Source organism: Mauremys mutica, chromosome 4 (genome assembly GCF_020497125.1).
Source record: "Mauremys mutica isolate MM-2020 ecotype Southern chromosome 4, ASM2049712v1, whole genome shotgun sequence".
NCBI lineage: Eukaryota > Metazoa > Chordata > Testudines > Geoemydidae > Mauremys > Mauremys mutica.
The window spans coordinates 123,721,820-123,734,493 of NC_059075.1; the positions used below are offsets into that span (position 1 = coordinate 123,721,820).

General features: G+C 48.3%; 1 protein-coding gene across 5 annotated transcripts in view; it reads right to left on the reverse strand.

The window, feature by feature from the left end:
* Positions 1-12,674, reverse strand: part of LZTR1 (leucine zipper like transcription regulator 1) — a 277,535-nt gene that overhangs the window by 236,475 nt on the left and 28,386 nt on the right. For all 5 annotated transcript variants that reach the window (XM_045017155.1, XM_045017157.1, XM_045017154.1 and 2 more), the window contains exons 3-4: positions 5,804-5,860; positions 4,868-4,947 (exon numbers count right to left, since the gene is read on the reverse strand). In XM_045017155.1, coding sequence (XP_044873090.1) covers positions 4,868-4,947; positions 5,804-5,860 — 137 coding nt within the window. The remainder of the gene's footprint in view (positions 1-4,867; positions 4,948-5,803; positions 5,861-12,674) is intronic.

The window sequence follows — 12,674 nt, forward strand, 5'->3', positions numbered from 1 at the left end:
TTGGGTGAGTATATAGATACTCATAGCCCATGGGGGGGACTGAATACTTGCGCTCAACCCCACGAGCCGTAGGAGGGATGGACGCAGGCGTCTGCCAAAGTGTGGTGGCGTTTTTCTGAATTGTTCGCACAAACGGCAACGCCACTCGCACGGGAGCCTCGGACCCGACGACGTTAGTTATAGGGTCCTCGTCCTCCTGGACCTCTGCCACCGGAAGAGCCATAGCCGTCGCCACGCGGCCAAGAAGGTCTTGGTGGGCCTTCAGATCTATAGGCGGAGGCTCCTTGGCAGAAGCTCCGGCCACCGCCTCGTCCGGTGAGGACAACGAAGACAATCCCTGGACAGCGACCTCTGTCGAAGGATCTGCAGACTGCTCGCCGGCTGGGTCGGGCTGCCTGGTCTCCTCGTGGTCCGGCTCACGTGCAGGAGAAGGGGGCGGTCGGCTAACCGTCGCCTCTGGTACCCTGCGCTCGGAAGCAGGAGCTCTCGGGGGCAATGGCACCCCCTGAGCCTCGTACTGGGCCCACGGCACCCAGAAGCCCCACGGCTGTGCCCCCTGAGGATGACCTTGTGGGGTAGGCGGAAGGTGGGCAGCGCCGTCCACTGCGGAGGTGACCGATGCAGAGCGGGACGGCCATGGCGGTGCCGAGGCGCTGATGGAGTGCGCCGCCGACCGAGGCAGACCGGGTCCGGACGGTGCCGAGGATCGGTGCAGGCTCTCACGGTGCCGGGACGGAGACCGAGACCAACGGGAGCCGCGGTGCCGGGAGCTCGACCAGTGCCGGGAGCTCGACCGGGAGCCGGACCTGCGGTGCCGGGAGTGGCTGCGCGGGGAACAGTGCCGGGAACGGTGCCGGGACGGAGACCCTCTTCGGTGCCGACGCGACGGCGATCGGGACCTGGTACGACGCCAGGAGCGCGACCGGTACCGCGATGACGAGCGGTACTGGGACTGCGACCGACGTCGAGACGGCGACCGGTACCGCGACGGGGAACGGTGCCGAGATCGCGATCGACGGGACGGTGACCTGCGTCGGGACCGGGAACTTGACTGGGACCTGGAGCGCCGTCCGTGCCGTCTGTCCGGAGAGGGCGGCCGAAGCATCATGGCCGGTTTCCCTGCCGATACGACAGCCCGCGCCGGCGGTGCCGGGGGCCGGAGGCTCGGTGCCTTTATGAGCTGTATTAGCTCTCGTGCCAAGGAGAAAGTCTCCGGCGTTGATGGCAGCCGGGGCTCAACCACGGTCGGTGCCGGGGAGCGTGGCGATGCCGGACTCGACGGCCCTTGCGGCGCCGGAGTCAATGGCCCGGCGCACGGCTTGTGCACGGCCACCGCGGGGGCCACAGGTGGCGCAATCGACTTCGCTGAGTCCTCAGCGCGGGCTTTAGCCAGTGCCTTCGCCAGCTTATGTTTTCTTGAAGGCGAGAGTGAGCGGTGCCGGGTCTTCGAAGCCGCTGGCTTAGGCTGTGGTGCCGCGGTGCCTGAGCGGCTTGGTGCCGCCGGTGCGCTCTGCACCGATGAAGCTCGCAGTGCCGGCGTGGACGGTGCCGGGGGCTGGAGCGACGCCTCCATTAGAAGTTGTTTTAAGCGGATATCCCGCTCCTTGCGAGTTCGCGGCTTGAAAGCGGAACAGAACGAGCACTTATCTGTTCTATGTCCTTCGCCCAGGCAACGGAGGCAGGCGTCGTGCGGATCCCCCCACTGGCATAGGCCGCTGGCACGACGCGCAGGGCTTAAAGCCCGGTGCCTTGGGCATGAGCCCGCACCGGGAGAGGAAAGGGAGGGGATACCCCCTTAACCTTATCCTAAACCTAACTAATTACTATGAAAAACTATCTACACTAATCACGAAACGAACTATATACACGAGAAAGTAGCGAGAGCTAGGGTTGTGGAGGACAGAGAGCACTCCACAGTTCCAACTGGCCATCACGGGCGGTAAGAAGGAACTGAGGAGCGGACGGGCCGGCTGGGGTATATAACAGGCGCCATAGCGGCGCCACTCCAGAGGGAGCCAGCCGGCCCGCCGGAGTTGCTAGGGTAAAAAAGTTCCGAGATGCCGTGCACGCACGGCGCGCACACCTGACTGGAATGCATAGGAGCAATCACTCGAAGAAGAAGTCACAATACTTTGATCATTCATCAAATCAAAAGAACTGGTGTTTCCTCTCATATTAGAAAAGTGAATTAGCATTGGAAGGAGCCCAAGCAGACCCCTGCTAAGTGCAGCTAAAATCACACTGAAAACAGAGCTCGTGATATTAGGTGGATAGTTAAGGCAACAGGATCTTCATAGTCAATTTTGAGAAGGGCTCATTTTCACAGCTTTACTTGTACTAGAGGATCATTTTTAAGCCCTGGTTTAAAAACTATTTCTGCTAACACAAGTTAAACATTGTTTGCCTGGTCAGTGTGGATCAGGCCCAACTATTCTAAGGCACCATTAACAATTAGGCCTAATAGATTACTGATTAGGCACAACACATTTCATCGGTGTTAGCACAAACCATCTTTAAGAACAGGTTTAAAAACTATTCCCTACCATGGGAATAAACTAGATAAACTAGATAAAGCAGGGTGAAGAAAAGGGACAACCCAAAGTCTCCGACAAGTAGGTGATTTCATTATTCAGCTGTCCAGGACGCCTTCTCTTTAATGCATTGGAAGGAAGTCACCTGACACCTGGGCTATGAATGAGAAGCTCCTATTTGTTTAAAGGATAACAATTTAAGTAGCGGGCTTCAGTAGTTGTTTGTTATTTTATACAATAGGCATCCTTCAGCCTCGAGAGACCATGGATATGTACCCGAGAGGTAAAGAATTTACTCAATTGATTTTATGGCAGCTGTGGCTGTGACTGAAAGGACCCACTTGAGAGAGACAATCTCTGCTGCATCAGACACATTTAAAGGTGGTGTTTTGACACTTTGGGCTCTGGCTTGTGCAAGCTCTTTTCTTCTCTTCTAAGCTGAACTGCTTCCTCTCATAACTCTAGAGGCCGTTGTTAAGCTCTTGTTTCCAAAGGCTGCAGTCTAGAGAATGATCTTCCCAGTTATCCACATCCATTTCTTTTGAGGTCTCGCTTGCACACATCCTTGAAATGCAATTTTGGGCATCCTTTGGGTCCTTTTCCAGACGCCAGTTCACAATAGAGGATATCCTTTGAGATGCGCCCATCATTCATTCGGCACACATGCCCAAGCCAGCGGAGGCATCTCTGTTTGAGAATGTTTGGTCCTGGGTATACTGGCCCTCTTGAGCACCTCAGCTCAGCAACAGCTCCAGGAGATTCCAAAAGTCCAACAAAGGCAACACATAGGTAAGCTATTGAGCCTCTTTTCCTGATGACAGTATAAGGGCCATGTCTCGCTCCCATACAAAAGTATGCTGATAACACATGCACAATACACACAGATCTTTGTGTTTTCTGTCAGTTTGTTGTTTTGCCATACCCTCTTGCTCAGTAATAGACATTGTTGTGGCAGCTTTTCCAATGTGGAGGTTGAGTTCTGTTTCAAGTGAAAGATTGACTGCAACAGTGAACCCCAGGTATGTGAACTTGTTCATCACTTCAAGTTCATAGTTGTTGATCTTGAAGGAGGATGCTTCTTCAACTCCTGGGCACATTATGTTCGTCTTTTTTAGGCTTATGGTAAGCCCAGAGTCTTGGCAGGCACTGGAAAAACTGTTCATGAGGTTTTGGAGATGGGATTCTGTGTGGGTTGTCACAGCTGCATCATCAGCGAAGAGGAGGTGTTAGATGAAGGCCCTCCGAGTCTTGGTTTTAGATCTGAGTCTTGCAAGATTGAACAAAAACAACAAGGAGTCCAGTGGCACCTTAAAGACTAACAGATTTATTTGGGCATAAGCTTTTGTGGGTAAAAAACCCACTTCTTCAGATGCACGGAGGCATCTGAAGAAGTGAGTTTTTTACCCATGAAAGCTTATGTCCAAATAAATCTATTAATCTTTAAGGTGCCACCGGACTCCTCGTTGTTTTTATTGATACAGACTAACACGGCTACCACTCTGAAGATTGAACAGCTTTCCATCAGATCTTGTGTGCAAGTAGATTCCCTCAGTTGAGGAACCAAAAGCTTGTTTCAGTAGTAAGAAGAAGATCCAAAAGAGAGTTGAGACAAGTACACAGCCTTGCTTGACCCTGCTACAAATCTGGAAACCCTCTGAGACTGAGCAGTCATATTGGACTGTACCATACATGTTTTTATGAAAGGACCAAATCATGCTCAAGAGCTTGGGGGGACAGCCAATCTTTTCTAGAAGCAAAAATAGTCCACTTCTAAAGACTATGTAAAGGGGATTTGTTTTCTGCATTTCTCTTGTAGTTGTCTCAGTGAGAAGATTATGTCAAAAGTAGACCTTTCAGCACTGACGCCGCACTGTGATTCAGGATAGATTCTGTCTGCAAGGGTCTGAAGTCTGTTCAGGACAACTCACGCAAAGCCTTTTCCCACGATGCTAAGAAAGGAAATGCCACGATAGTTGTTACAGTCGCTCCTGTCACCCTTGTTTTTAAGAGAGTGATGATGCTGGTGTCTCTCATTTTTTGTGGTACTTCGTCTTCTTTCCAGCAGAGCAACTCGTGAAGGTGTTGCAGTAAGGTAGTTTTTCTGCATTTTATCATCTCTGATGGTATGCAGTTTTTTCTGGGACAAAAGAAAGGAAACTCAAACCTGAAGTCCTGGCTATAAATCAGCCACAGGGAGGGACTGAACTGGAGATCTTTGACTCATGCCTACACACCTCCTAAACTTTGTTAACACTCCCTTTTAAAAAGTAGCCTGATAAATTCTCAAAACATTCATCATTCATAGTACACAAAGCCTAAGTTTGTCAATGGCTTACCAAACACAAACATGCTGCTCCCATAGACTACTGCTGAATGGTGATACCGGGGCGCTGGAGGGGTCCCTGTGGTAAAAGCCCTGGGGGATAACACAAACATAGGGTTGACTGCTGCTTCCTTTGTATGTTTCAAATACACAAAGAAATGATTTAAGCTGGGTATGAAGATATTTGTTTTGGGAAGGCAATTAACCAAAGTAGTTATTTCAGTGTTAATAAACGAGCATTTTCATTTATTCTATATTTTCTAATCATGCTGACTATGGTTTTATGGTAAATTAAGTGTTTTATTAAGTTTAATTCTTTTCTAAAATATATCATGCAAAGTTTAAATATGAATGTTGAAATAAATTCTGCAACACTATTATACAGCTATGTGGTAAGATAACACACTGCTCACAGCCCAGACTGGAGTGGGGCAAAATTGGCTTTAACCCTTCCCAATCCTGGGCTGCTCTGGGAGCTGGATGAGTTCTCTCTGTAATGAAGACAGCCTTCAGAGGGTGTCTAAACTACAGCAGCCTCCCTAGGCTGTTCTATAGACAGCAGTGCTGTCCCAAATTCCAGCAGCACCACTGACACAGCCCCTGGCATGCCCCCTACACCAGAAATTGTGAGGGGATTCCAAGAAGTCAGGTTTACAACCATCTTCCACAGTGCTTGCTGTAACTGAAGCTCTTAAAGACTCTTTACACAACTCCCAACTGTTTAACTGGTGTAAAGGGGCTGAAACAGAGGTGAGGATCTTACCCACCGTCAACAAATACATGAGTGAGGTGGAAATTAAAATAATCTTGACGCCGGGCAAAAAAAGTAAAAAAATCTCCTGCTCTCAAAGATTTTACTTAAATTAACCCATTTTGGACAGCTGTCAAGTCCAAAAGACTTCTATGGCAGGAATTAAATCAGTAATAAACATGAGAAATATTCTCATACCTGCACCAAGAGCAATCCTTTACGTCAAATCTCAATAGGTCATTCAACATCGTTTTTCTGCAATGGAAAGGGATGGAAAAGATGTAATGAATGTTTAGCTACATATGTAGAACAAAGACAAACTACAACAGCAGTAAAACCTTGTAGGAATAGGAATTGCCAGAGCAGAGCACATCAAGGATCCAGCTAGTTCAGTATGCTGTCTCTCACTTAGCCAGTACCAGATGCTCCAGAGGAAGGTGCAAGGAACCCCATTGTTGGCACTTACAGAATACCCTGCCCATAAGGAAGTTCTCTTATCCCTGTCAGCTAACTTGTGGCATCATTCAGGAGAGTTTATAGCCCTTGGAAAAAAACATTTCTTCGGTCCAATACCTCTGTGAATGTTCTTAATATCCATATAAATAGATAATTCTAACATCCTACTAAGTGTTTGGCATCTGGGATGCATTGTGGCAGGAACTTCCACAGCAAGTTATGTGCCAAAAGAAAAAGTGTGCCTTTTTATCAGTTTTAGTGTCAACATAAATTCTCAAGACTTTCATCATCTGGCCCTGGGGAGCTCTCACTCCTGCAGCGAAGACATGCAGCAGAAGGTAAGGAAGCAGCCCGTCTAAGGCCAACAAGTTGAACTCTTCTGCTGTGTGGCAGCAGCCTCATCATGCTGCCACAGAGAACAATGAATGCCCAAAGCTGCACTGAACTGCCAACGTAACAAACACCCATAAAAGATAGAAAAACTAATAATAGGAGATATACCAATCTCCTAGAATTGGAAGGGACTTTGAAAGGTCATTGAGTCCAGCCCCCTGCCTTCACCAGCAGGACCAATTTTTGCCCCAGATCCCCAAGTGGCCCCCTCAAGGATTGAACTCAAACCCTGGGTTTAGCAGGCCAATGCTCAAACCACTGAGCTATCCCTCCCCACAACTAAGGACTCTGCTCATCATTCTTACATAGAAAGGAATGAATCATGTATATGTGACAGTCTGTATCCTCATGTTCACCCTTTTTACAAAACTAAAATGGATTTTGTACAAAGCTATCATTTGAAAACTCACAATGTACTGATCATTATTGTCCTGGTAAAATATGCATGGCAACATTGTATGTAAAGTTATAAGATTCTACTATATAACATTGCTGTAACATGCTCCAAATTCAGAAAATCAGGCACAAACCAATTCCTCGGAGACAAAAGGCAAACTGATGCCTCAGCCAGGTGTCTAAAAAATCCGATGGACTACCACCTAGCTAAGCAGCCATTCTTTGGCAAGAAAAAGGGTGTGAGCGAGAAATTTATATGTTGGCAAAGAAACAGCTGGAAGTTCCGATCCCACAGACTGTCACCTGAACTCCAGTTGGAGAGGATTCTCAAAGACGAGAATTGCTGTAAGAGAGAGGTGCAACCTCCCCAGATTTTCTCTCCCTTCATCTCTACTCACAGCATCAACACCACATGAAGGAAAAAGAAGGCATTATTGGACTGGGGAGGGATCCTGGCTGAAAGATTCAGCCATTAAGACTACTAGAACTTATAGTGAGAGAGTTTTTTGCTTTAAATTCACTTAGCCCTTTCTACACTACGAGGTTAGGTCAAATTTAACCGTGTTAGGTCGATTTTACAAGCAATGTGTCTACACACCCAACCCCATTCTATCGACCTAAAGGGCTCTTAAAATCAACTGCTGTACTCCTCCCCGGCAAGGGGAGTAGCGCTAAAATCAACCTTGCTGGGTCGAATTTGGGGTAGCGCAGATGCAATTCAATGGTATTGGCCTCTGGGAGCTATCCCAGAGTGCTCCAATGTGACTGCTCTGGACAGCACTTTGAACTCCGATGCACTAGCCAGGTACACAAGAAAAGCCCCGGGAAATTTTGAATTTCATTTCCTGTTTGGTCAGCATGGCGAACTCAGCAGCACAGGTGACCTTGCAGTCCCAGAATCGCAAACGAGCTCCAGCATGGCCAAACGGGAGACACTGGATCTGACTGCTGTATGGAGAGAAGAATCTCTGCAGGCCAAACTCCGATCAAAAAGAAGAAATGCTTATATGCCACAATTGCACAAGGCATAGTGGAGAGAGGCTACAACAGGGACACACAGCAGTGCCATGTGAATGTTAAGGAGCTCAAGCAAGCCTACCAAAAGACAGAGGCGGCAAACAGGCATTCCGGGTCAGAGCTTCTATGATCAGTTGAATGGCATTCTGCGGGGGACCCTACCACTACCCCACCACTGTCCATGGACACCTGCAAGGGGGGAGTCTCATGCAACAGAGAGGAGGATTTTGTGGATGAGGAAGAGGAGGAGGAGAATGTGCAAAGAATTCGTTCTCCCCAGCAGAAAGGACCTTTTCATCACCCTGGAGCCAATACCCGCCCAACGTGGGTTCCCGGACCCTGAAGCCAGAGAAGGCACCTCTGGTGAGTGCACATTTGTAACTACACTACAGGGGTTAAAAGCAATTGTGTTTAATGCTAATGTTTGGGGGGAGGGATAGCTCAGTGGTTTGAGCATTAGCCTGCTAAACCCAGGGTTGTGAGCTCAATCCTTGAGGGAGCACTTAGGGAGCCGGTGCAAAATCAGTATTTGGTCCTGCTAGTGAAGGCAGGGGGCTGGACTTGATGACCTTTCAGGGTCCCCTCCAGCACTATGAGCTATATATATATATGGAGATATACCTATTTGCCCTGAAGACTTGGGATGCATTCACAGCCATTACAACTACTGGAAAAGTCTGTTAACATGTCTGGGGATGGAGCAGGAATCCTCCAGGGACATCTCCATGAAGCTCTCCTGGAGGTACTCTGAAAGCCTTTGCAGAAGGTTTCTGGGGAGGGCTGCCTTATTTTGTCCTCCACAGTAGCAAGTAGTCTGGAATCATTGCAGCACAAAGCATGGCAGCAAATAGTCTTGATCTTTGGTCACATTCAAGCAACATTCGGTCTATATCTTTCTGGGTTAGCCTCAGAAGAGTGATATCATTCATGGTCACCTGGTTGAAATAGGAGAATTTTTGTAAAGGAACAGTAAAAGGACCCCGTTCATGCTGGGCTATTTAAGCTTAGCTAAAAGGGATCATCCCTGAGAATAGCCACGCGGTGGGGGGAGGGGTGAAGGAATCATCCCAGAGACTAGCCACACAGTGGGGTGGGGGAGGGGTGTGCAGCACATCCACCCAAAAACCACAGCCCCTCCTTTTAAATGGCAAGCCCAACCAGCATTGCTTGCTATGGGAAAGGAGGGCACTGCAGTTTGAAACCATTCCCATGTTACGAAGGCAGAAGAAGCCAACCCTGCGTACCCTTTGGCTTACCATGGCTGCCTGGAAACCAAATTCTGTTGTCCAGCCATGTCTGATGTGTTACCATTCCGGCAGGCCCTCAATATAAAAGGCAAAATGCAACCTTGTACCTAAAGCACATGTGCTGTCTGCTGTGAATTGCTTCATTCACTGTGAATCTCAGAAATGTATCTTCTTAAATTCTACTTTCCCTTTTTATCCCCTCCCCCACAGGTGCGAATGTTTCTATGCTCTCCCTATCATCTCCATCCCAGAAGTTATCGCAGATTAGAAGGCGGGGAAAAAACGCACTTGTGATGACATGTTTTCCGAGCTCCCACACTGATAAGGCACAGCTGAATGCATGGAGGCATTCAGTGACAGAGGCCAGGAAAGCATTAAGTGAGTGCAGGAGGCGATGCAGAGGCTAATGGGGGAGCAAACAGACATGATGAGGCATCTGGTGGAGCTGCAGGAAAGGCAACAAGAGCACAGACTGCTGCTGCATGCACTATATAACCGCCTGGCCTCCTCCTCACCCAGATGCCCAAGAATGGGGGGCGGGACAGGACAGACTCTGGGCACCCAGCCACTCTACTCCACAGGATGGCCCAAGCAACAAAAGGCTGTCATTCAAACAGTTCTGATTTGTAATGTGGCTACAATAAGCAACGTGGCCTTGTCCTTCCCTCCTCTCCCACCCCACCCGGGCTACCTTGTCAGTTATCTCACTTTTTTTTAATTAACAAAGAAAGAATGCATGGTTTCAAAACAATAGTGACTTTATTTCCTTTGACAGCTGTGATCGAAGGGGGGGGGGGGTGGTTGGCTTACAGGGAATTAAAATCAACAAAGGGGGCAGGTTTGCATCAAGGAGAAACACACACAACTGTCACACCATAGCCTGGCCAGTCATGAAACTGGTTTTCAAAGCCTATCTGATGCACAGTGTGCCTCTCTGATACACAGTGCGCCTAGCTGTGCACTTCTAATTGCCCTGGTGTGTGGCTGCTCAAAATCAGCCACCAGGCGATTTGCCTCAACCTCCCACCCCACCATAAACGTCTCCCCCTTACTCTCACAGATATTATGGAGCAAGAAGCAATAACAATGGGAATACTGGTTGCGCTGAGGTCAGCAAACCTTGTCAGTAAACAGCACCAGTGAGGTTTTAAACGTCCAAAGGCACATTCTACCACCATTCTGCACTTGCTCAGCCTATAGTTGAACTGCTCCTTACTACTGTCCAGGCTGCCTGTGTATGCCTTCATGAGCCATGGGAGCAAGAGATAGGCTGGGTCCCCAAGGAGTACTATTGGCATTTCAACATCCCCAATGGTAATTTTCTGGTCTGGGAAGTAAGTCCCTTCTTGCAGCTGCTCGAACAGCCCGGAGTCCCTAAAGATGCAAGGGTCATGCACGTTTCCCAGCCATTCCATGTTGATGTTGGTGGAACGTCCCTTGTGACCCACCAGTGCTTACAGCACCATTGAGAAGTACACCTTGCGGTTTGCATACTGGTTGGCAAGGTGATCCAGTGACAAAATAGGGATATGCATTCCGTCTATCGCCCCACCACAGTTAGGGAACCACATTGCAGCAAAGCCATCCACTATGACCTGCACATTTCCCAGAGTCACTACCCTTGTTAGCAGAAGGTCAGTGATTGCACTGGCTACTTGGATCACAGCAGCCCCTACAGTAGATTTGCGCACTCCAAATTGATTCCTGACAGACCAGTAGCAGTCGGGCGTTGCAAGTTTCCACAGGGCTATCACCACTCGCTTCTCAACTGTCAGGGCAGCTCTCATCTTGGTATTCCTGCGCTTCAGGGCAGGGAAAAGCAACTCACAGAGTTCCAGGAAAGTGGCCTTACACATGCAAGTTTTGCAGCCACTGGGAACCATCCCATACCTGCAACACTATGCAGTCCCACCAGTCTGTGCTTGTTTGCCAGGCCCAGAATCGGCGTTCCACTGTATTAACCTGCCCCACTTGCTACATCCCATGCTTTCAGGAATGTCTGTGTCCATGTCCTCCTCGCTATCGTCCTCATGCACAATCGTCCTCCTAGCCAGTTTCTGCACATAGTCCAGGATAACGCGCGAGGTGAGCAGTGGTGAGCTGGGCGGGCTCCATGCTTCCCTTGCTATGGCATCTGCATGGGTAACTCAGGAAAAAAGGCACAAAATGACTGCCTGCCATTGCTTTCACGGAGGGAGGGAGGAAGGAAGGGGAGACGGACGACATGTACCCAAAACCACCTGCAACAATGTTTTTGCCCCATCAGGCATTGGGAGCTTAACCCAGAATACCAATGGGCAGCGGAGACTGTGGGATAGCTACCCACAGTGCACCGCTCCATGAGTCAATACCGTGAGGATGCACTCCGCCGAATTAATGTGCTTAGTGGGGACATACACAATAGACTGTATAAAATGGCTTTCTAAAGATCAACTTCTATAAAATTGACCTAATTTCGTAGTGTAGATATATCCTTAGCTTGTTAAGTTAAGTATTAGTGACATTTTACCTTTTATTTCCTTGTAACCAGTTCTGACTTATGTCTCATTACTTGCAATCACTTAAAAATCTATCTTTAAAACAAGTTTAACAACTACAGTGTTATCTAAACCGGTGTGTGTTTGGATTGAAGTGTTGGGGAAACTCCATTTGAGATAAGATTTGTGCATATCATTTTCTATTAATGAAATGACAGACTTACTATGAGTTTGTATTGTCCAGAAGAGACTGGGCAGTACAAGATGCACATTACTTGGGGAAAGTCTGGCACTGGGAGTTTTGCTCTTGTTGCCCTGCTGGTGTAATTCATGGGTGGCTGGCTACAGCACTCATACAGTATAGCTGGGAGCACTTTATATGATGAAGGCTGGGTGAGAGCAGACCAGGGCTGGTTGTTCTCACAGCAAAGCAGTGTAAAAAGTATCACAAATTGGAGAGTTGAGGACACAACTGTCCATCAGTCCAAATTGTACCCTGGAGAATGTCACAGTATGTTAAAAGTGAAACCCTACCTACAGTTAGATCATTCAGACCATTTACCTGCAGGAGCCTTCCTTATAGCACCAATTCTAGAGTTCTGTCCAGTTCAAGAAATGGTGATGCCCTCGTTTCTCTTTGCAGGAGACTATTCCACAGTCAAATAGATTTCAGTGTTAGGACATTTTTCCTGATATCCGGCATAAGTGTTCTCTTTCTTACTTTACTCTTCAGAGTTATAGTTCCTCCTAGTTACACCTCCCTGTGCATCAAACTAAAAATTCCTCTCCCTTCTTGGTGTCAACATCTTTTAAATATTTGTATTATTTTATCAGCCCCTGCATTAGTTGGCACTTACACAAGCTAGACATATTTAGTTTTGTAAACCTTTCCTGATCAACAAGGTCCTTCGTTTTTTGGGTTTACTGGTTTTTAATCAAAAAAATCCCACTGTGATGAGATCCCGTGACAAGGTCCCCCAGGTGCAACCTGGACTGTGGGAGCGCTGAGCCCTCCAAACCCACCAGCCTGGGCTGTCCCTCACACTGTGATGCTGATGTCAAGCTACAAACATCTGACCGGCA